The sequence below is a fragment of the Phyllobates terribilis genome, unplaced genomic scaffold (genome assembly GCF_046119375.1).
Source record: "Phyllobates terribilis strain yellow unplaced genomic scaffold, ASM4611937v1 Scaffold_2__4_contigs__length_985480577, whole genome shotgun sequence".
NCBI classification, from domain to species: domain Eukaryota; kingdom Metazoa; phylum Chordata; class Amphibia; order Anura; family Dendrobatidae; genus Phyllobates; species Phyllobates terribilis.
In genome coordinates, this window is record NW_027362762.1 from 297,308,227 (window position 1) to 297,329,699 (window position 21,473).

Below are 21,473 nucleotides of genomic sequence, written 5' to 3' on the forward strand. Positions count from 1 at the left end.
CTCGGGTTGTGCAGTTAAGGGTGTTTACTTACTGCTGATGTTGTACTGGTCACTCCAGCTGCTAGTGACCACCCGAGCCGTGCTGCGTCCACCAGGTCCTGGATCCGGTCAACCCCCAAACAAGTCCAGAGCGTGGCCCTGAGCTCTCCCTCTGTCCTTTCTTCAGCCGTCCCCACCAGTGATTCACCTAGGTCCAGCTCCCTCGGGCCTTCTTTTGGGACACCCTTGGCCCTGGGTTCCCTGACCCTTCACGTGGTGTGCCTTCGGGGTGAATGTGGTGGGTGACCGTGACAGACACTGCCCACGGTCTCCGGTCTCTGGCTGGGGAATGTCTTTACCCCCACCAGCTTGGGTTCCGGTACCCTCTTGCTGACTCCTCACCCGGTGCTCTAATTTGGGTTCTTGGGTCCCTTCAGTCTTCCCCCTCTGGGTCTTTCTCTTTCTTTCTCCTCTCTCTCTCTCCAGGGCTGCTGTTTCCTTCTCTCTCTCCAACTGACTTGTTCTCAGCGTCTGACCCTGATCTAAGTTGGTGCCCTCCTTATATATCCCTCTATGTGTGAGCTCAGGTGACCAGCACCCAATGAGCTCCTATCACTACCCAGACTGCTCCCCCTATCTGCCCCTACACTACATGGGATGTACCACCCCCCTCCCACTCCAGCCAGGAACAGGCTCGGTTGTACCTGCACATTTCTAAGTGGGAGTACCGTCGGCCTGCTCCTCTGGAATGGGATGTATGTAGTGCATGCAGTCTATCTGAGCTCAGTTCCACACTCCTTCCTTACCCGGGAGTGGAATATCACACCTCTGGGTTGAGGTGCAATACCCCTGTAGCAGCCGAATCCTCAGGGTGCTACACTTGCATAGCCTGGGCATTTTTTCAGATCGATAAAGATGACCCAACTCATGTAATCTTTAACATTTGTCAGCAAAAGCTAAGTAGAGGCCAAAAAATACATAGTTTGAGTACTTCATGCATGAACCGGCACATGGACATGAAGCATAAGTTGCAGTGGGAAACTCACTGTGCTACAATGCGGCCTAGCCGGCCGGGCCAACCACCGTCTGCCATATGTTGTGCATCCGCGGCCTCTTCATCCTCTGTGACTGGGGGGACGGACAGCAGTCACACCTGTTTTGGGGCGCAGACCTGCCACCTCTTTACCCGCAACAGCCAGCGTGATTGGCAGGTCATCATTTTCTTTGGAGGTAGTAACACCAGCTGGTGTTGAGCGCTGTCCGACATCGATAGCACCACCTTTGGATCAAGGCAACCTAACATGTCCGCCTGCATCTTCCTCACAGACCGGCAGTTTGCCGGGGACACCCTTATCAACCCTGTCTAAGCACAATAGCCAGCCCTCGGTCCCTCAGATGTGGACAAGTAAAAGACCATTTCCTCCTAGCCATGAGAAAGCTAAGAGGTTGAATTTCATCATCTGCAAGCTCTTGGCTACAGAAATGCTGCCTTTCCGCCTGGTGGACACAGAGGATTTTCGAGACCTTATGTCCGTCGCAGTGCCCCAGTATCAGATGCCCAGTCGGCACTACTTCTCAAAGAAAGGTGTGCCTGCGCTCCACCAGCATGTCGCACACAACATCACCGCTTCTTTGAGAAACTCTGTGTGTGACAGGGTGCATTTCACCACAGACACTTGGACGAGTAGGCATGGACAGGGGCGTTACATGTCGCTGACTGGGCACTGGGTAACTATGGTGACAGCAGGACAAGGGGCTGCTGTCCTAGTCTTGCCGTCCCCACGAGTTGTGCGTCAATCCTCTTTATCTCAAAGTTCCTCCACTGCTTCTGCCTCCTCAACCTCCTCTCGGTCCTCCACCTGCACCCAAAGCCTGTCTGGTCATGCCACAAGCTTTCTAACTGCGCAGAAGGGATCCTGCACACCTCCTTACTATGCTGGCAGTAGGGCTCAACGTCATCAGGCGGTTTTTACTTTGAAATGTCTGGGAAATGTGAGTCACACAGCTGACGAGTTGTGGTCAGCTCTGGAGAACCAATTTCATGAATGGTTATCTCCACTGGACCTGAAACCAGGGAAGGCCGTGTGCGACAATGCTGCAAACCTGGGTGCGGCCCTTCGCCGGGGCAATGTCACACACGTGCCTTGTATGGCTCACGTGTTGAACCTGGTTGTCCAGCAATTTTTAGCCCACTATCCCAGACTAGATGGCCTTCTACAGAGGGCACGGTCGCTGTGTGCTCACTTCCGCCGTTCACATCCCGCAGCTCAGCGACTTACATCTCTACAGAAGTCGTTGGGCCTGCCACTTCACCGGCTAAAATGCGATGTGCCTACCCGGTGGAATTCAACTCTGCTCATGTTGCAGCGACTGTGGCAGCACTGACAAGCCCTAGTGCAATACGTTCTGACTTATAGCCTGGGCCAACGAGATCCAGAGGTGGGGCAAATCACGCTGGAGGAGTGGTCTCCGATCAAGGACCTATGCACCCTTCTGCACAGTTTTGAAATGGCGACGAAGATGTTTAGTGCTGACGATGCCATTATCAGCATGACTATTCCGGTGATTTACATTATGGAGCACATGTTAAACAGAATTCGGAGTCAGGTGGTGGCACAAGAGGAGGTGGAGGAAGTAGAGGAGGAGGAGTTGTATGCGGAAGGGCTAACATCTGCAAGGTCCAGACGGTCGGCAACACCAAGGCGGCAGGCATGTGAGGGTGGGGGAAATGGTTTTACCAGGGCGCATGGTAGCAGCCAAACTAGTGAGGAAGGTGCAGGAGCCCAGGAAGAAGTGGAGGACGAACTGATGGAAGACTCATCAGATGAGGGAGACCTTGATCACATTTCTGTTGTGCGAGGTTGGGGGGAGAGGACAGAGGAAGGAAGCATGATTGTTACCTCGCCACCAACACAACAGGGACTTGGTGCTCCTGGATGCGCAACACACATGAGTGCCTTCTTGCTGCACTACCTGCAACATGACCCTCGAATTGTGAGAATTAGAAATAATCCTGACTACTGGGTTGCCACACTGTTAGATCCCCGGTACAAAAGTAAATTTCCAGAAATTATTCCTGCCATAGAAAGGGATGCACGCATGCAGGAGTATCAGCAGAGACTGTTGCAGAATCTTACATGTGCTTTTCCACAAAACACCTGTGGTGCACGTAGTGAATCTCACAGTTCCAACTTGCCAACCGTGGGACCGTCGAGTGTTCAGCACTCAAACCGTAACAGAACCACAGTATCTGCTGGTAACATCAATTTTGCGGAATCATTTCACCACTTTTTTAGCCCATCCTTTGCAAGGCCACAGGAGACAAGAAGTCTGACACATAGTCAACGCCTAGAGACGATGGTACAGGAGTATCTCCAGGTAAACATTGAAGCCATGACTGTGTCACTGGACCCTTGCTCTTTTTGGGCTTCCAATCTGGATAAATGGCCGGAGCTAGCCACTTACGCCTTGGAGATCTTGTCATGCCCCGCAGCCAGCGTTCTGTCTGAACGTGTGTTCAGCGCTGCTGGTGGTGTGCTGACAGATAAGCGCACGCTGCTCTCCACTGATAATGTAGACAGACTCACAATCATAAAGTTGAACAAATCATGGATCCGAAACGACTTTTCTACCCCTGTGTCATCCTGGGGAGAGTAAAAGCTTGATGATTGGTTAAAATCACCTCACCAACCTTTTTAAGCTTTCAAATTACTAATCATGTTTATCTGTATCTTGGCTGGAAAATAATTTGGGCTTTGTAGCAGTGTGCAGCACTGATTCTATTAGGCCATCTATAATAAGCTCCACCAGATTTAAAATTACTAATCATGTTTATCTGTATCTTGGCTGGAAAATAATTTGGGCTTTGTAGCAGTGTGCAGTACTGATTCTATTAGGCCATCTATACTAAGCTCCACCAGATTTAAAATTACTAATCATGTTTATCTGTACCTTGGCTGGAAAATAATTTGGGCTTTGTAGCAGTGTGCAGCACTGATTCTATTAGGCCATCTATACTAAGCTCCACCAGATTTAAAATTAATAATAATTTTTAGCTGCATCTAGCCCGGAAAATAATTTTGGGGCTCCGAGATGCGCAAGACACATAAGTGCCTTCTTGCTGCACTACCTGCAACATGACCCTCATATTGTCAGAATTCGAAGTAATCCTGACTACTGGGTTGCCACACTCTTAGATCCCCCAAACTTTTCGATCAACCTTTTCATTTTAATAAAGACCAAAAAAATGGTCATTTTTGAAATTATAAGCATTAGCAGGTTTTTAGAAACTGAAATCAAACAGTTTTCAACTCAAAACTTTATTCTAGGTGATGTTACATTTTCACATAGGACCCCTTGTTTGAAAGGAGCTTCTGAACTCTCTCGTCCATTGAATTTGTCAGGTTTTGGATGGTTTCTGCTTCAATTGTTTTGCATGAGGACAGAATGCCCTCCCAGAGCTGTTGCTTAGATGTGAACTGCCTCCCGCCATCATAGACACTCCTTTTGATGATGCTCCAGAGGATCTGAATGGGGTAGAGGTCAGGGTAGCATGGGGGTCACACCATAAGTTTGTCCCCTTTTATGCCCATATCAGCCAGAGATGCAGATGTTTTATGTGCAGCATGAGATGGTGCATTATCATGCATAAAAATGATCTTGCTGTGGAATACACGGTTCTTCTTCTTGAACCATGGCAGGAAGTGCTGTTTGAGAAACTCCACATACATTATGGAGTTCATCTTTACCCCTTCAGGGATCCTAAAGGGGCCGACAATCTCTCTCCCCATGATTCCAGCCCAAAACATTACTCCACCTCCTCCTTGTTGGCGCTGTAGCCGTGTTTGCGTGGGGTGTCCATCAACCAGCCATCCTCCACTCCATCCATCTGGACCATCGAGCGTTGCACGGCACTAATCCGTGAACAATACAGTTTTGAAATCAGTCTTCATGTAATGTTTGGCCCACTGGAGCCGTTTCTGCTTGTGTGAAGTGGATAGAGGAGGTTGACAGGATGGCGTATGCACAGCTGCAAACCTCTGAAGGACCCTGCATCTTGTTGTTCGGGGGACGTTGGAGGCACCAGCAGCCTCAAAAACTTGTCTTCTGCTATGACAAGGATTTTTGCCGCTGCTCTTTTAACCTGACGTAATTGCCTGTAGGAAAGAGTCCTCAATTTGCCCTTATCAGCACGCACACGTGTGTACTGTGAATCAGCTACATACTTCTTGATTGCCAAGACACTTCATCCTGATCATCGAACAATGTTGAATGTAGTCATGCCTTGACCTAAACACTCCACAATTTGTTGCTTCTCAGCAGCCGACACATCCTTTTTCTTTCCCATTTTGGCAGAAAATGTAGGCTGCTTAATAATATGGGACAGCCTTCTTAAGTAGTCTTGCCTTTCATTGGACACACCTGCCAAACTAATTAGCACAGGTGTCTGCAATTGCTTACAGTGATATAAAGAGCCCTGACACACATCACCATCAATGAGTTTAACTGACAAACAAACAAATTCTTCCCTTATCACTCCTAAACACTTTTTGCATAATAATTTGGAACACAGTGTACATGTGCTTTTCCACAAAACACCAGTGGTTCACGTAGTGAATCTTACAGTTCTAACTTGCCAACCTTGGTCTGTATGGAGTTGTTCAATAAAGGGCCCAAAATTAAGATAACATAGATGGGAGAGGTCTCTATGAATAGGAATTCCTAAGTATTTGATACCCTGTGAGGGCCAGGCAAAGGGAAAGTTGGACTGGATGGAATCCTGTATGGATTTGGGGAGGGAGACATCGAGGGCCTCAGACTTCGCTGCATTGATTTTAAAATTTGACCATGTAACAAAGTGATCTATTTCAGCCATAACAGCATGGATGGATATATGTGATTGAGTGATATATACTAGGACATCAGCAGCAAATAGAGAGCACTTGTACTCGGTGCCTCCCACCTCAATCCACCTAATATTGGGGTTATGGCGAATTGATGAGAGCAGGTGCTCCGTCAATAGGATGTATAAGAGAGGGGACAGAGGACATCCCTGCCTTGTCCCATTGGTGATTGTGAAAGGTGATGAAAATGTTCTGACGCACCCCCTGGGCCTTGGGACATCCGGAGCCGGACCCTTTTTGGTGGATGCTGGTGGTTGTAGTCTCCGTGGCGGCGACCCGGTTCCGTGGCTCAGGGCGGTCAAACCAGTGGCGTAACTATTTATGTGGTTTTGATGTTTAAATGTCCGACTACGCCACCCGTGGATTGCCGTCAGAGTGAACTGCCGCTGCAGGGCAGACCGCTGAGGCTGGTGTTGTGGGTGCAGCAGAGCGTAGCATAACTCCCCACGGGAGGAGTATAGCCTCGGGGCAGTGTATGCGGAGGATGGGGGTGATGGTGCAGGGCAGCAGCAGTAACGACACGGAGTCAGTGATGCAGTCCAGGGCCTTTACTCACAGTTCTTATTATCCAGACCACGTCTGCAGGTAACGGCTGCCCACGTCGTACTGTGCTCACCAGGTGAGGGGCTCAGACAACTCCCAGATAACTTTGGAGCGCTTCACAGGACCCCCTTTGTGTGTCCTTTGTCTGGCCTTTCTTACCAACCCTTCTGTCCGGCTGCCTCGGGCCTCCTCTTGGTAAACTTGGCGCCAGTTTCCCTGACCCTATGTGGTGCCTTCCTAGCGGGTGTAGCGAGGGGCTGCACCACATAAAATGTCACAGCCTCCGGTTTCTAGCTGAGGGTCGTTTCCTGCCTCCACTAGTTTCGGGGACCGGTCTCCCCCTTTGGCCTGACCCCTCCACGCAGGTGGATTCGGGCGTGCGGTGGCGACTCGCCCGTCCGCACCCCTGGGATCCCTTCGTTCCTCGTTCCTGGAGCCTTCTCCGCTCCTCTTCCTTCCTTCTCCCTCTTCCAGGCCTGGGCCTCTATTACTAGGCCCGCCTCCGGAGCAGAGTTCATGCAGAGCCCCTGCTCCCTGTCACTTCTGCTCAGACTTCTCTGCACTGAACTAAGATGGTGCCCACCTTTTATACTCCCTTCTCAATGCACCCAGGAAATGCTTCCTCCCTGCTCCTGCACTACAGGGTTCCCCTTCCTCAGTGTTCCCTCCCCCCACTCCAGCCAGGGACAGGGACTGTCGTGCCCATCTCAGGGGCATATTGGTCGCCCTGCCCCATGGCAATGTGGTGTAATGCATGCAGGAGTCGGGTCCTGATCCACACTCCATCCTTACCTGAGAGTGAGATATCACACCTCTGGGTGAGGTGCAATACCTCTGTAGCAACCGAGCCCTCAGGGTGCTACAGTTCCATTTATCTTCAGCCTAGGTGACGTATTGCGATACAGGGCCGTGATTTTGGCTATAAAAGGGTCCCCTAGACCCCTACCCCAAGCTTTTTAAGAGAATCATATATGGCGTGCCAGGAGACTCTATGGAATGCTTTCTCAGCATCCAACGAGAGTATGTAATTACAAATTTTTAACTGCATCTAGCCCAGGAAATACTTTGTGCCTAGTAGCAGTGTCTGCTAGTCAGTGGATTATCCCGGCTGTTAAGCAAGCTACACCACCTGTAGTTTGGACACTTAATTTTTTCAAAGGAAATGCTTTGGGACCACGGGATACTCAGTGAAGAGCATCAGGAGGCACCCCAAGGCATAGGGGCTGGGACTGGCAGTAGGATGCCTTGCAGTGGACAGCCGAGCTCGATCCTTATAAAAGCTTTTTAACTGCAGCAGCTTTAGTGGACTCTACTGGAGCTGGAATTAGGCGGCTGCTGGCATGAGACTTGCCCTCCAATAGATCCTTGTAAATGGATTTAAAGTGTATTCATTCAAATTAGAGAGACAATTTAAATTAAAAAGCTTAGAGCTGCCTCCACCACAGGGGGGCTCGCTCGACCCACCAGCGGACAGGCACCAGTATTGGGAGAGGGGGGCTGGCCGTCAGGGTTCACCACAGCTCTGGCACAAACCCGGCGACACGGAGTTGGCACGGGCAGGAGCGGACTGGCCGTGTCGGCTTCTCACTTTTTGGATTTTAGAAGGGCATGACATGCCTATATCTGTGTCTCCCCCTCCTTTTACTCCTCCACCTCTTTTCTTTTCGCATGACTATATGTACTTGTCACTTTTCCATGTGTTAGTTGTGTCTTCTGAGCAGTTTGTCAGCTTTTGGACACCTTTGAAGGTGTTTTCTATGTGTTTCTATGTGTTTTTGTTTGCCTGCCATTGGTTTTAACGGTGTTCGAAGGTGTTCGACGAACAGTTCGGCGAACACATGGGTGTTCGACGAACCGAACCGAACTCGAACACTACGGGTGTGGCTCAACACTACTACTGATACTGATTGTATTGAAACTAAAGCAAAGAGTAAGTGACACATCACTGCAATCAGACTTTCTGCCCCTACATTATTCTACACTCATATTAAATAACAAAAATCTGCTGACAGATTCCCTTTAATTGTAGAAGTAATGTAAAGGGATAATATTACATGCAAGGTGAAAAACGTTACCTGCTACTACGTGTAATGAGGATGATGTTTGTTTTCTATCTTTTCAGATTTTGCTCAGCTTGTTTGTGGCAGTTATCTTGGACAATCTGGAGCTTGATGAAGATTTGAAAAAGCTCAAGCAGGTAATCTAATCAATCGATGTTTCTGCTATCACAACTCAGCCATAAAGACAGCAGATGTGCAGAATTTCATAATGTAATTCTGTACTGTTGAGTTTTTACTACAAGCACAGCATCGGGGTACACAGCACTTTGTGCAGTTCATTGATCTTACTACCTGTCTAATGAACATGATGATGTGGTCGCCAAAGAAATAGCCTCTTGCATAAAGCCATGTGAATAATTGAGGCAATATACTGTAAATTTTATAAATTAAATGTAGTGTAACTTGAATACACCTAGAAATTTCAAGATGATGTAATCTTATTGTTGTTGCTTTCATTGGTCCATTAAATAGTCTACATGAAAAATATAATGAAAGACTTACACTAAAACATGCTTAAATGTATTGCAACTGCAATCATGCTTTTCATCTGCATGTAACACTGTAAATCACAGAATCATAGTTGCATAGAGCCGCCTCTCTAAAACAGATGTCTTAAAGGGAATTTGCCAGCAGGATTTCACCCCCCCAACTAGTTATATGAACATGTAGCTCTTTCAAAGGAATGTCCAGCAATACCTTTACATGACCAGTCGATTCCTCAATAACTGAAAAATCAATGTTTGAACTGATATGCAAACGAGGCTATAGATCTTAAGCTTCTGTCACTCCAGCTCTATTCCCTCCCCAGCGTCACCTCCTCCTGCTTGACTGACCGATCCTTTACCTGAAGTCACACTTCATAGAGGCTGTCAATCAAATAGGATGAGGCAGTGCTGGGCAGAGAATAGAGCTGGAGTGGAGCTGGAGCTGGAGTGACAGAATGACAGAGTGATTGAGGCCATCTAAACCATTTGCTTAATGGAACCGTTTTAAGTCACTTTGCATTAGCGTCCACTCTCCGGATAGCATAGTCGCGACAAGCTACCATTACAGTTCAATGCTACATCTCTATGTTTTTACAACTGTGAGAACTCTGGCCAAGTTGATTTTGAAGCTTAAAGGGTATGTCAGACAATTGAAAATTAAATTTCTCTTTTAGATTGCACAAAGCTTAAAGGGGTATTCCTATCTCCAAGATCCTATCCAAATATGTAGTAGGTGTAATAATAATAATAATAGCAAATATCTCCACTTACAAATGTAGTATAGTTTTTCTGATTCGCTATGTCTCTTTCCTCATGTGCAGGCATTGCAGGACCTTAGGTATCCATGGTTACGACCACTGATCTAGAGACAATTAGCTAGTTGCTAGTTGCTGCAAATGTAGTTTCTAGTTCAGATTCTTATCCTAAGTCATGTGCCAAGGCTCATTAAAGGGTCGATATTGACTTTTAGGATTGCTACTTCCAATAGCTGGCATTAATGTTCCCATTCTCTTCCTCTCAGAAGAGGCTATTTCCACTATTAGTGGACACTCTTGCCCAGTAACAAACACATATTGTAGATTCAGCAGCTCACTGCTCACTAAGATATGTACAAGCCTGTAGTATTAGCATTACTTTTATATAACTTCTATTTTACTATACTTATTGTATATATTTATAAACTTGAGATTTGCATTGTATTTTGATCAAATTGTGTGATTCGACCTGCCATGACAAGGTGACCTCACTCAGCTGGGTCTGTACAGGTTACAATGTAACTGTATTACTGGTTACTCAGACCCCAATTCATCAAATTTTTATTCCATAAATCTGGGGTAAAACACTTTCAAAAGTCGTAAAATTTTTGCGCAATGCAAGGTTGTGAGACAATTTTGTGACTTTTGGTGATTTCACGCCAATCTCAACCAACTCTGCCAAAATAGGCAGAGCTGGGAAAGATGGCAAGGACGGATTGTAACGACATACACGTGTGTAATTTGTGTTGAATTGTGGGCTAACCCACACCATAAAAGTAAGATTTATAGCCAGGCGAATGCCAATTTTAAAATGTGCCTGATTCATTAAAAGTGATGCAGTTCTTAATGAATCAAGTGACTCTGACGCCACAGTGTTGGTCTTGATGAATCGGGGCCTCAGTTCTCTCTCTCTGGCATATGCCTAGAAAATGAACTCAGGAAAAGTAAGAGCTATCTTTATGTTATACTAATTAAAAACAGCCTTAGAAAAGCACACAACCAAGATGAAGGCAGTCAACATCTGCATATATACAGCAAAATTAGCCTGCACCACCTAACAAAGTGGAATACTGGTGGACAGGTGAAAATATGCATGACAAAATAGGACCCACTAAGCCAGGGGTGGGGAAACTTTTTGCTGCGAGGGCCATTTGGATATTTATACCATCCTTCGGGGGCTGTGCAAAATTATTAATTCAAAAATGATCCTGCTATATTTGGTCAAACATTTAATTAACTTACCCCTAATGCAGGGGTGGGGAACCTCAGGCCTGCGAACCACAAACAGCTCGGGCCGGCAGTTGCGTTTTGGCTGCCAGCCCTTTAATTTCTTCTTACTCAATGAACACACCACGCAGCGTTCACTAATAAACACTGCGGCGCATGCAATAAAAGATTACTTCGTGGCGCTGGCCAGTGATAGCGTCAGGACGTACTTTGTTGGGCGGAGTTAATGCTCCCGTGTCACAGAAGAAGACCGCAGCCTGTATTGTCTATACCACAGCCCCAAAGTGTCTGCTGTGATGTCTATGCCGCAATCCCAAGTTTCCTATGATGTATATATTGTACAAGTAGCATTTCCTATGATGTCTATATCGCTGCCCCAAAGTGTCTGCTGTAATGTCTGTGCCGCAGCCCCATGTCTCCTATGATGTCTATACCGCAGCCCCATGTCTCCTGTGAGGTCTATACTGCAGCCACTCTTGTGATGTTTATACCACAGCCCCATATCTCCTGTGATGTCTATGCCCCAACCCCAGTGTCTGCTGTGATGTCTATGCCCCAGCACCAAAGTGACTGCTGTGATGTCTATACCCCAGTGACTGCTGTGAAACTTTGGGGCTTGGTCATAGACATCACAGCAGACACTTTTGGACACCAAATTGCTGCTGCTCTTTGGTGCGGCTGTGGTGTTAGTTGGTACTGATGACGTTGCTGCTCGTAACTGCTTTTCCAGATTTGCATTGGTCTGGAGCACAGTCGATTCTTTGTGATGATAAGTTTTGTAAAGAACTTGCATCAGTTAGTCATACCGAACACAAATGTATATTACACTGCTGGTCTCCTCACAGTACTCACATTACATTTATTGAACTCAAGCAAAGGGATATCAGCAGTATATACATCACAAAGGAAACACTGAGACCGCTGTATATGCATCACAAAGGAAACACTGAGACCGCTGTATATACATCACAAAGGAGACACTGAGACTGCTGTTTATACATCACATAGACACCGAGACTGCTGAATATACATCACACAGAAGACACAGAGACTGCAGTATATACATCACTGGAGACATTGGGCTGTGGCATAGATCTCACAGGAGACATGGGGCTGCGGAATAGACACCATTAGAGACATGGGGCTGCGGCATAGACATTACTAGAGACATAGTGTTGCAGCATAGACATCACAGGAGACATGGGGCTGCTGCATAGACATCACAGGAGACATGGGGCTTTGGCATAGACATCACAGCAGACACCTTGGAGCTGGGGCATAGACATCACAGCAGACACTTTGGGGCTCGGGCATAGACATTACAGAAGACACTTTGGGGCTGGGGCATAGACATTACAGCAGACACTTTGGGGCGTAGACATCACAGCAGACAGTTTGGGGCTGGGGATTAGACATTACAGCAGACACTTTGGGGCGTAGACATCACAGGAGACAGTTTGGGGCTGGGGCGTAGACATCACATGAGACACTTTGGGGCTGCGGCATAGAAATCATAGGAGACATTGGGCCGTGGCTTACACAACATTAGAGATATGGGGCTGCGGCATAGACGTCACAGGAGACGTGGGTCTGGGGTATAGACTTCGCAGCAGACACGTTGGGGCTGTGGTGTAGACATCACAGGAGACATGGGACCACGGCATAGACATGACAGCAGACACTTTGGGGCTGGGGCGTAGACATGACAGCAGACACTTTGGGGCTGGGGCATAGACATTAAGGAAGACTCTTTGGGGCTGTGGTGTAGACATCACAGGAGACTTGTGACCCCGGCATAGACATGACAGCAGACACTTTGGGGCTGCGTCATAGAGATCACAGGAGACACTGCCACTGCTGTTTTCTTTTGCAGGACAAGAGCACATTGCACGCTAAATCCGTCTAGAAAGTACGTCCTGATGCTGGCACTGGCCAGCATCACAACATAATCTTTCATTACACGCACTGCATGATTTGGTAGTGAACTCTGCGTTCGCGTCTTCGCAGAGTAGAGAGAAATTAACGGGCTAGCAGCTTTTAAAACACAACTTCCGGCCCGAGCACTGTGGTCCCCAGGAATTTGCTTGGGGGCCGGAGAAAAGGTACAGCCTGCGTGCCTTAGGTTCCCCACCCTTCACTAAACACTCAAATATGTGTAATATTACTAGAGTTTTAAATTGCATTTACGCTATATTTACTACACTTTGCAGTTCTTAGAAGACATCTATGAGTTTGTTTGCATTCACTTTTCAGTGACAGCAGATTTGCATCTGCCCATTTCTCGCACTGTGTTAGAAGCTGACTAGCATTGTCTTTTGCCCATTATCTCAGTCTTACTAGATCCCACTGTATAAGAGTGGCAGAGTAATTCCTGATATTGTGCAGGTTAGTGAATAAGATTCATTTGCGCTAACAGAAATGTAACATTTGATTGTGGGACGATCTCTGTAAGTCTTCTCTTCTTGATAAAGGGATCTGATTACAGGGTGTCTTTTTCTGGGATCTGTGTAATCTGGAAACCAGCAAACCTTTAATCTGCATGACAACTATAATAATATTTTAGCTGAAGAAGGAATCATGCTGTCATTTATTCTGTGTTTTGGAAACCAAATAGTAGCCAAAGTCACGTCCAGTTCAGACAACTTCTTACTTGCATGGGACATAAGTGATCGTAGAAATTTAACGCACTTCCTCAAAAAAAGAGAGGAATGAACTATTCCGTACTTTCAGCACTGGTCGAAAGGAAAGGCAGCTGAAGGCAGAGAAATGTCTATGAGGCATTTCCCCATGAAGTATGTCCAAGTCAACAAGAATTTCCTGAAATCAATGTCTTTGAGGCTGAAATGTTAAAGGCACCCCTTGATCCTTTTTTTTAATATATGCTTTCAGAGTGTAATTAGTTTTCTGCTACAGTAAACATTATTTCTTAAGTGCATAATATTTAATATGTTCATTGGATGACAGGAATTGCTTGGAACAAAAGGTAGTATTTATACTCATAAATCATATTTTAATTACATTTTGTAAGCTTTCACTTGAATAAGATGATTTATGGAGATGCAGATGTCTGCACTGAAGATGGGCAAAGAGAGGAATTACTTGTAAAGTCTGGACTATGCACAGTGGTAATCTCAGTGGTGGTTTATCTGTCTATCATGTTCACACTTAAGAAATATACAATGTTGTTTATATCAGCTGCATGTACCGAAAATGATTAATAAATACCTCTGAAACACTCATCAGTCAAGGTAGCGTAGGCATGCTAAGAGCAAAGAGACCACGACTAGTCACTGTATCAGCTTCCTCAAGACGACTAAACAAAAAGTTTATTGGTACCACTGGCATTTATGAAGATTCACACAATAGGAAGCAGGGGGTAACTTCTGTAGATTTATGGCACCATCCAGTACTAATCATGTTAAATGCATTATCTGCTCAGAGGTCTGAATGTGCCCTTAGAATAACTTTGTTTAGGTTAAGTTCCCACTATGAGTTTTTGGTGAGTTTTTCATACTATATATTTTCACTGCGCAAATAACTACTCATCTTATAGTTCCAGCAAAGTGGTTGGGATTTATAGAAATCTCATGCCCACTGTGTGTTTTTTTACGTAGCGTAAACTGATCTGTGGTACTTTTTAAATCCACAAGTCCGTTTCTCTTGCATATACGCTAAGTTTTATACATGGATTTTCCCCACAGAATTGCATGAGATGTGGAAAACCCACGAGTAAAAAACGTATATGTGTTTTTAGTGCATTTTTGCTGCATAAACGCACTAAAACACATGTAATCCACACATGACTGTGTCAATAAAGTTTTGTGAAAGACTGATACTAGGAAGTTTTAAAAGCAAAGCAACTCAATTTGCAACAATTACAGATAAGAATAGAAACGGGGATGATGTCAGGGGCTGCCACAGGGATTATAAGCAGGGTGGTGAAGAGTTCAGATTTATTCAATAATACAACGCGTTTCTGGAACGATCCGTTCCCTTCATCAGGTATGTGAGATAAACAGACTATTCACACTTTTAACCTCACATGATAGGTTTCATTCAATTGCCCCCCTAACCCTTTCAAGACAAGAGGGACCAAAAGAAAGCATAAATTATACATACATATAAAAATACATGTATATATAAACAACTATGACATATATTAAGAAGTAGTACTGTAAAAATTTGTTTCTACACCAAAAATATATTTTTAAGTCTCATTTCAACAACCATAAGGCTATGTTCACATGTTACGTTTTTGCTGTGTATTTTTCTGCAGGCAAAACCTGCTCTCTCGGCAGTAAAGAAGCTTCTTACAAAAAGCAGGTTTTACTGCGTTTTTTTGCTGCTTTTTTCAGGATCCCAAAGTTCAGCTTTGTTTCCACCACAGAAGCCTGAACACAGGTCACCAATGCAAGACATATGTTCATGAAAAAATACACATTACAAATGTAACAGTGGGGGGGAGGTGAATTGGTTGGGAATTTTTTACCTGAGACATTGGCAGAGCATTGAGTTTGTAGGACACTGTTTACTTTTTCACTTTGGTCATTGAGTTGCTCAGGCATTGTTCAATTTCACACCTTGGTTAGCCAATGTTTACACATCACTAATTTAATTAAACTGTACTAATCCTAACTGCCATCTCAGGTGACTATACCAAGATGTTATGGTTTAAATTTGGGAAAATCACAAAAGTAAATGTGTTTCACATACTGCTGTACCTGTTTTTTTTTTCACCAAAAGCCCAGCAAAACCTGATACCTGCATTTTTTGCTGCTTTTTGCACTTACTCATTGCTTTCTATGGGTGAAAAAACGCAGGAAGAAGTAACATGCTGCAGTTTGCAGTAACACAGCAGTTTTCCAATTTAATCCGGAAAAAAAAACAATGTATGTACATGAGATTGCTGAAATCTTGAGCTTTTGCTGGTACTGTAATTTTAATTTACATAAATTTGCATAAAAACAGCAAGAAAAAAAAACACAGCAAAAACGCAAACGTATGAACATAGCCTAAAATTACTAATGATGTGTGTTCTCTATAAATTTGTTAAGACCTTCCGGGGATAATATGGATAGTTTAAAAATCAAAAACAATTCCCTATTTATTCGTTTTTGGAACCTATTAATACATTTGTCCGAGATATGCTCTAGAACAGGGATGTCAAACTTAAACAGACAGAGGGCCAAAATGAAAAACTTGGACAAAGTCGAGGGCCAACCAGTATACAGTATATTGGGCCCCACATAGTGCTCCATACAGAATAATGGTCCTCATATAGTCCTACATACAGAATAATGGGCCCCCATACTCCTCGATGCAGAATAATAGGCCCCACATAGTCCTCCATACAGTATAATAGGCCCCACATAGTCCTCCATACAGTATAATGGGCCTCACATAATCCTCCATACAGAATAATGGCCGCACATAGGGGTGGCAGCTCTTGTGTCGTGGGCCATATATAACCACCCTGCGGGCCAGATTTGGCCCACGGGCCGGAGTTTGACATGTGTGCTCTAGAATAATTAATCGTAAAACCTCAGTATTTTTTGGTGTGTATGAAAAAAATGTCTGAATAAACTATGGTTTAAAATCCCATTGTTAATATTCAATCTGTGTTTGTTCATTCTAATATGAACTTACTGGGTAGTACATCTGTAGCACCCTGAGGATTCGGCTGCTACAGGGGTATTACACCTCAACCCAGAGGTGTGGTATTCCACTCCCGGGTAAGGATGGAGTGTGGAACTGAGCTCAGTAGGCTGCATGCACTACATACATCCCATTTCCGGGGGACAGATCAATGGTACTCCCACTAGAGAAATGTGCAGGTACGACAGTGTCTGTCCCTGGCTGGAGTGGGAGGGGGGTGGAACATCCCAGTAGTGTAGGGGCAGATAGGGGGAGCAGTCTGGGTAGTGCTAGGAGCTCATTGGGTGCTGGTCACCTGAGCTCACACATAGAGGGAGTATATAAGGTGGGAACCATCTTAGAACAGGGTCTTTTGTAGAGGTTTGGTCTGAAAGTCAACAGCCAGCTCCAAGGCCAAGAGAGAGAGAGAGGAGAAAGAAGGACCCAGAGGGGGAGAAGAGGGAACTCCAAGAACCCAAGATTAGATCAGAGGGTGAAGAGTTGGCACAAGGGTACCGGATCCCAAGCTGGTGGAGGGCACTAATCCTTAGCCAGAGACCGGAGGTCGTGGGCAGGATCTGCCACGACCACCCACTAAATCCACCCGGAAGGCAAACCAAGAATAGGGTCAGGGAACCCAGAGACAAGGGTTTACCAACAAGAGGCCCGAGGGAGCCGGACTTAGGTGGATCCCTGGTGGGGAAGGCCAGAGAGAAGGACAAGTCAGAAAGGGAGCTCAGGACCACGCTCCAGAATCACCTGGGGGTTGGCCGAGTCCAGGACCTGGTGGACGCAGCACGGCTCGAGCGGTCACTCAAGGCCGGAGTGACCAGAACAACAGCAGTAAGTAAAAACCCTGAACTGCACAGCCCGACTCTGAGTCTCATTACCATCCTCACTGCACCTCCACAACCACCATCCTCTACACCTGACCCCCTGAGGCTATACCCCTCCCGTTGGGGGTTATACTACCTGAGCTGCACACACATCACCAGCCTCAGCGGACCCTGCTGCAGCGGCGGCCGTATTGACCGCAATTCAACGGGTGGCGTAGTCGACATAAAAGAACATCTAGTAACATCTATAAGGACTGCCACACACTGAGCTTGACACCCTGGGCACGGACCGGGTCACCGCCACTCGGAGACTACAACCCCCATCTGATCCGGCTCCGGGTATCCCCCAAACAACACTGGCCCAGGGGGCGCGTCACATCCAACATATTGTATTTTAAAACTGCATTGAAGCAAATATATTATGTAAGAGCTGTTACAATTTAAAAATTGCTTTATTGGAAAGATTTCCCCCGTGGTAGTGGAAATTTAATTTTTACACCTATGGATCACCATTCTGCAGCATTTGCATTTGGAGCCCCCCCAGCGATATGTCCCCATTAATTCCGGATAACTGGTTAGTTGATTATCTGTAATTATTAGTGATGAGCGAGCATGCTCGCCACTGCTCGGTACTTCCACCAGCATCTCAGTACTCGAGATGCTCGGAGCTCGCCGAGTACTTGCGCAATGCTCGGGCGGGAGCTCGGGTCCCCGTCCTGCATGTTTGGCACTCTTTAGAGCACCAATCACGCAGGGATTGTCTGCCACTCACTGTAATGTCACAGCCATGGTGGTTGTGGCATTACAGTGATTGCCCAAATCGATGGGAACAGTGCTCACAGTGAAACATGAAAAGCCGGCAATTCAGCAACGGCATACACCGGTACCCGACAATTTAGAACAGAAAGAATAGAGCATCACACATAGATTAGATAGATAGAAACATGTCAGTCACATATATAATAAGTACAGTGACAGTGTTGGTTACTGTACTTGTCATTTAGTGTTAAAGGATTTATTAAAAAAAATAATAGTGTTTTCATGCACCTTTCTCTTTAAAAAAGCCGGCCGGCAATTCAGCATCGGTACCCGACAATTTAGAACGGAAAGAATAGAGCATCACACATAGATTAGATAGATAGAAACATGTCAGTCACATATATAATAAGTACAGTGATAGTGTTGGTTACTGTACTTGTCATTTAGTGTTAAAATAAAGGATTTATTAAAAAAAAAATTGGCGTGGGGTTCCCCGTAATTTTAGTCTCTAGCGGAGGTTAAGCAGACGGCTGGGGCAGATGTTTGAAGCCTGGGAAGGGGGTAATACCCACAGAGCTTCCCAGGCTACTAATATCAGCCCTCAGCTGAATACTGAGCCTTTACTAGCTATTAAAATGGGGGACCCAAAAAAAAATGAAGTGGGGTCCCCCCTATTTTAATAGCTAGCAAAGGCTAGTCAGACAGCTGGGGGCTGATATTAATAGCCCAGGAAGGGTGCCATGAATATTGGCCCCCTCCCAAGCTAGAAACACCAGCCGTCAGCCGCCCCAGAAATGGCGCATCCATAGGATGTGCCAATTCTGGCACTTAGCCTCGCTCTTCCCACTGCCCTGTAGCGGTGGCAGTGGGGTAATAGGGTTGGGGTTGATGTCAGCTTATAATGCCAGCTGACATCAAGCCCAGGTTAGTAATGGAGAGGCGTCTATAAGACACCCCCATTACTAACCCCGTAGTCAACGTTAAAAAAAAACACAAACACCCAGAATAAAGTCCTTTAATTGAAATAAAGACACATTCCTTTAATGTTCTAAATTAAACCCTACTTATCGTATCGCCCATTCCAGCTGAAGCCAATGTCTTCTGCAAAAAAAAGTAAAATAATAAACCAACCTCATCCTTACCTTTCCATGGATCCCAGGACAGCTTCATGAAATAATAAAAAAAAAGGGCTTCCCTATATTGTTGTGTCCAGCCAGGTACAAATAGGCAGCTGGGGGTTGGGGGCAGCCCGTTCCTGGATGCTGTACCTGGCTGGCATACAAAAATTTGGCGAAGCCCACGTCAAAATGTTTGGGAAAATTTAATTAAAAAATAATTCTTTCTGTTCTAAATTGTCGGGTACGGGTGTATGCTGTTGCTGAATTGCCCACCGGCTTTTTTAAAGAGACGGGTGCATGAAAATCGGAGGGTACTAGTGTGTTCCAAGTGCCCTGCTATGTTTTTCATGCACCCTCCTATATACCCTGCCTGCCTGTCTGCTTATATATTCTGCCTGCCTGACTTTTAATTGAGCACTGTTTCCATCGATTTGGGCAATTTTTGACCTTCTGCAGACCGCCAGGGGGGGGGACAGCCAGAAAAATGCTCGAGTTTCCCATAGACTTACATTGGGCTCGTTGCTCGGGTCGAGCACCCGAGTATTCCAATGTGCTCGACCCGTGCTTCGAGCACCCGAGCATTTTAGTGCTCGCTCATCACTAGTAATTATCAGTGATTTTTTATCTCTATCTTACTAGGTTCGATCATATTTTTTAGCTTTGATTCCTCCTCAAAACTGTGCTCAGATTAACAGGCAATATTTTTGATAAAATCAGGTCATTTTTTTAGTATGAACCAGTATTTATTAAAAATGCCTGATTGACTCATGAGTTTGATGAAGAGGCACTGGGGAAACCTTTCCAATAAAGCAGTTTTTAAATGTCGCAGTGTTAGTGATGTCCAATTTTCTTGTAGAAAAAAAATAGTAGTTAGTAGCTTTATAGGTAGGGAGGTAGTACATTAGGGGATCAGACACCGCAGTGTTAGTGACGTCCGTTTTTCTTTTGCAGAAAAAAAAGTTAGTGCCGAGTAGCGCATTAGGGAGCGTATGTCACAATGTAAGTGATGTCTGTTATTCTTTTGCTAAAAAAAAATAGTTATCGCCAAGTAAATTTATAGCTAGCGCATTAGGGGAGCTCATCTATATAGATGAATTTCTGGTTCATTTCAAAGGGAGGCTAAAATTTCGACAATACCTGCCCAGTAAGAGGGCTAGGTACGGAATTAAACTGTACATGCTGTGCTAGAGTACCTCAGGGTACAAAATGATAATATATGGCACTCTTGCAGTAACTGAATCAGGTGCACAAGGAGGGTATCCAACCCATATATCATATAGAGCAGAAAAACTTGGCACTCTTTGAAAATAAGTTCCTTTTATTTGCATTCATATAGCGTTAAATGTTTTTGGTCCTAATACAGACCTTCATCAGAACTGAATGCTTTAGGTATGAAACTCCCAGAAAAAAACGCGCTTGTGTGTGCGACTTACGTTGTTTGAGGAGAGCGCTGTCCTATGCTATATGAATGCAAATAAAAGGTACTTATTTTCAAAGAGTGCCAAGTTTTTCTGCTCTATACCTCAGGGTACACCCACAGATTTAGGGTTTCCGAAGGGAGGGACACCTGGAGGGACACCTGGATTGACCTACCTGAATGCCCCCCTGTCCTCGGGGGGAGTGGGAAAATTATGTGGAAATTGGTGCACCCACTGTTGGATAAGTGTTATCACCTCTAAGTAGATAGCTTTTACACCAGCATCCCACTCTTTAAGAACCTCTCTGCCAGAGATACAATTGCATGCGGCACTGTGTGAAGAAATCAGGGAGGCCTCTCTGAGCCACTAATTGAGCAACTTCTGAGAAAGGGTGACAACAGAGGCCGATGCACTACCCCAGACGATCCCACTGATACCTAGCCCCCATGTCTTCAAACGCACTTTAAAAACCCATCTCTTTAAACAAGCCTACCACTTCAACTCAGTAAACTAACTTTCCCCTGTTCCCTCCTTCTACATATTATTCAGAATCTGCACCCTACTATTCATCTGTCTCCACACTCTCCATGCACACGATAACTGCACTTGATACTTGATAATTGCACTTAAACATACAAGCTGATGACTAGATCATGCTGCTTTATATGAAAATCCCTATCTAATATAATTGCTAGACCTGAAATAATAAGCACTTTTCACTTATTGAGTCCCCCTATTCCCTTGTAGATTGTAAGC

At 45.4% G+C, this 21,473-nt stretch overlaps 1 protein-coding gene across 3 annotated transcripts in view; it reads left to right on the forward strand.

Annotated features, from left to right (window-relative positions):
- Positions 1 to 21,473, forward strand: part of NALCN (sodium leak channel, non-selective) — an 850,352-nt gene that overhangs the window by 622,544 nt on the left and 206,335 nt on the right. For all 3 annotated transcript variants that reach the window (XM_073664203.1, XM_073664204.1, XM_073664206.1), the window contains one exon: positions 8,548 to 8,622. In XM_073664203.1, coding sequence (XP_073520304.1) covers positions 8,548 to 8,622 — 75 coding nt within the window. The remainder of the gene's footprint in view (positions 1 to 8,547; positions 8,623 to 21,473) is intronic.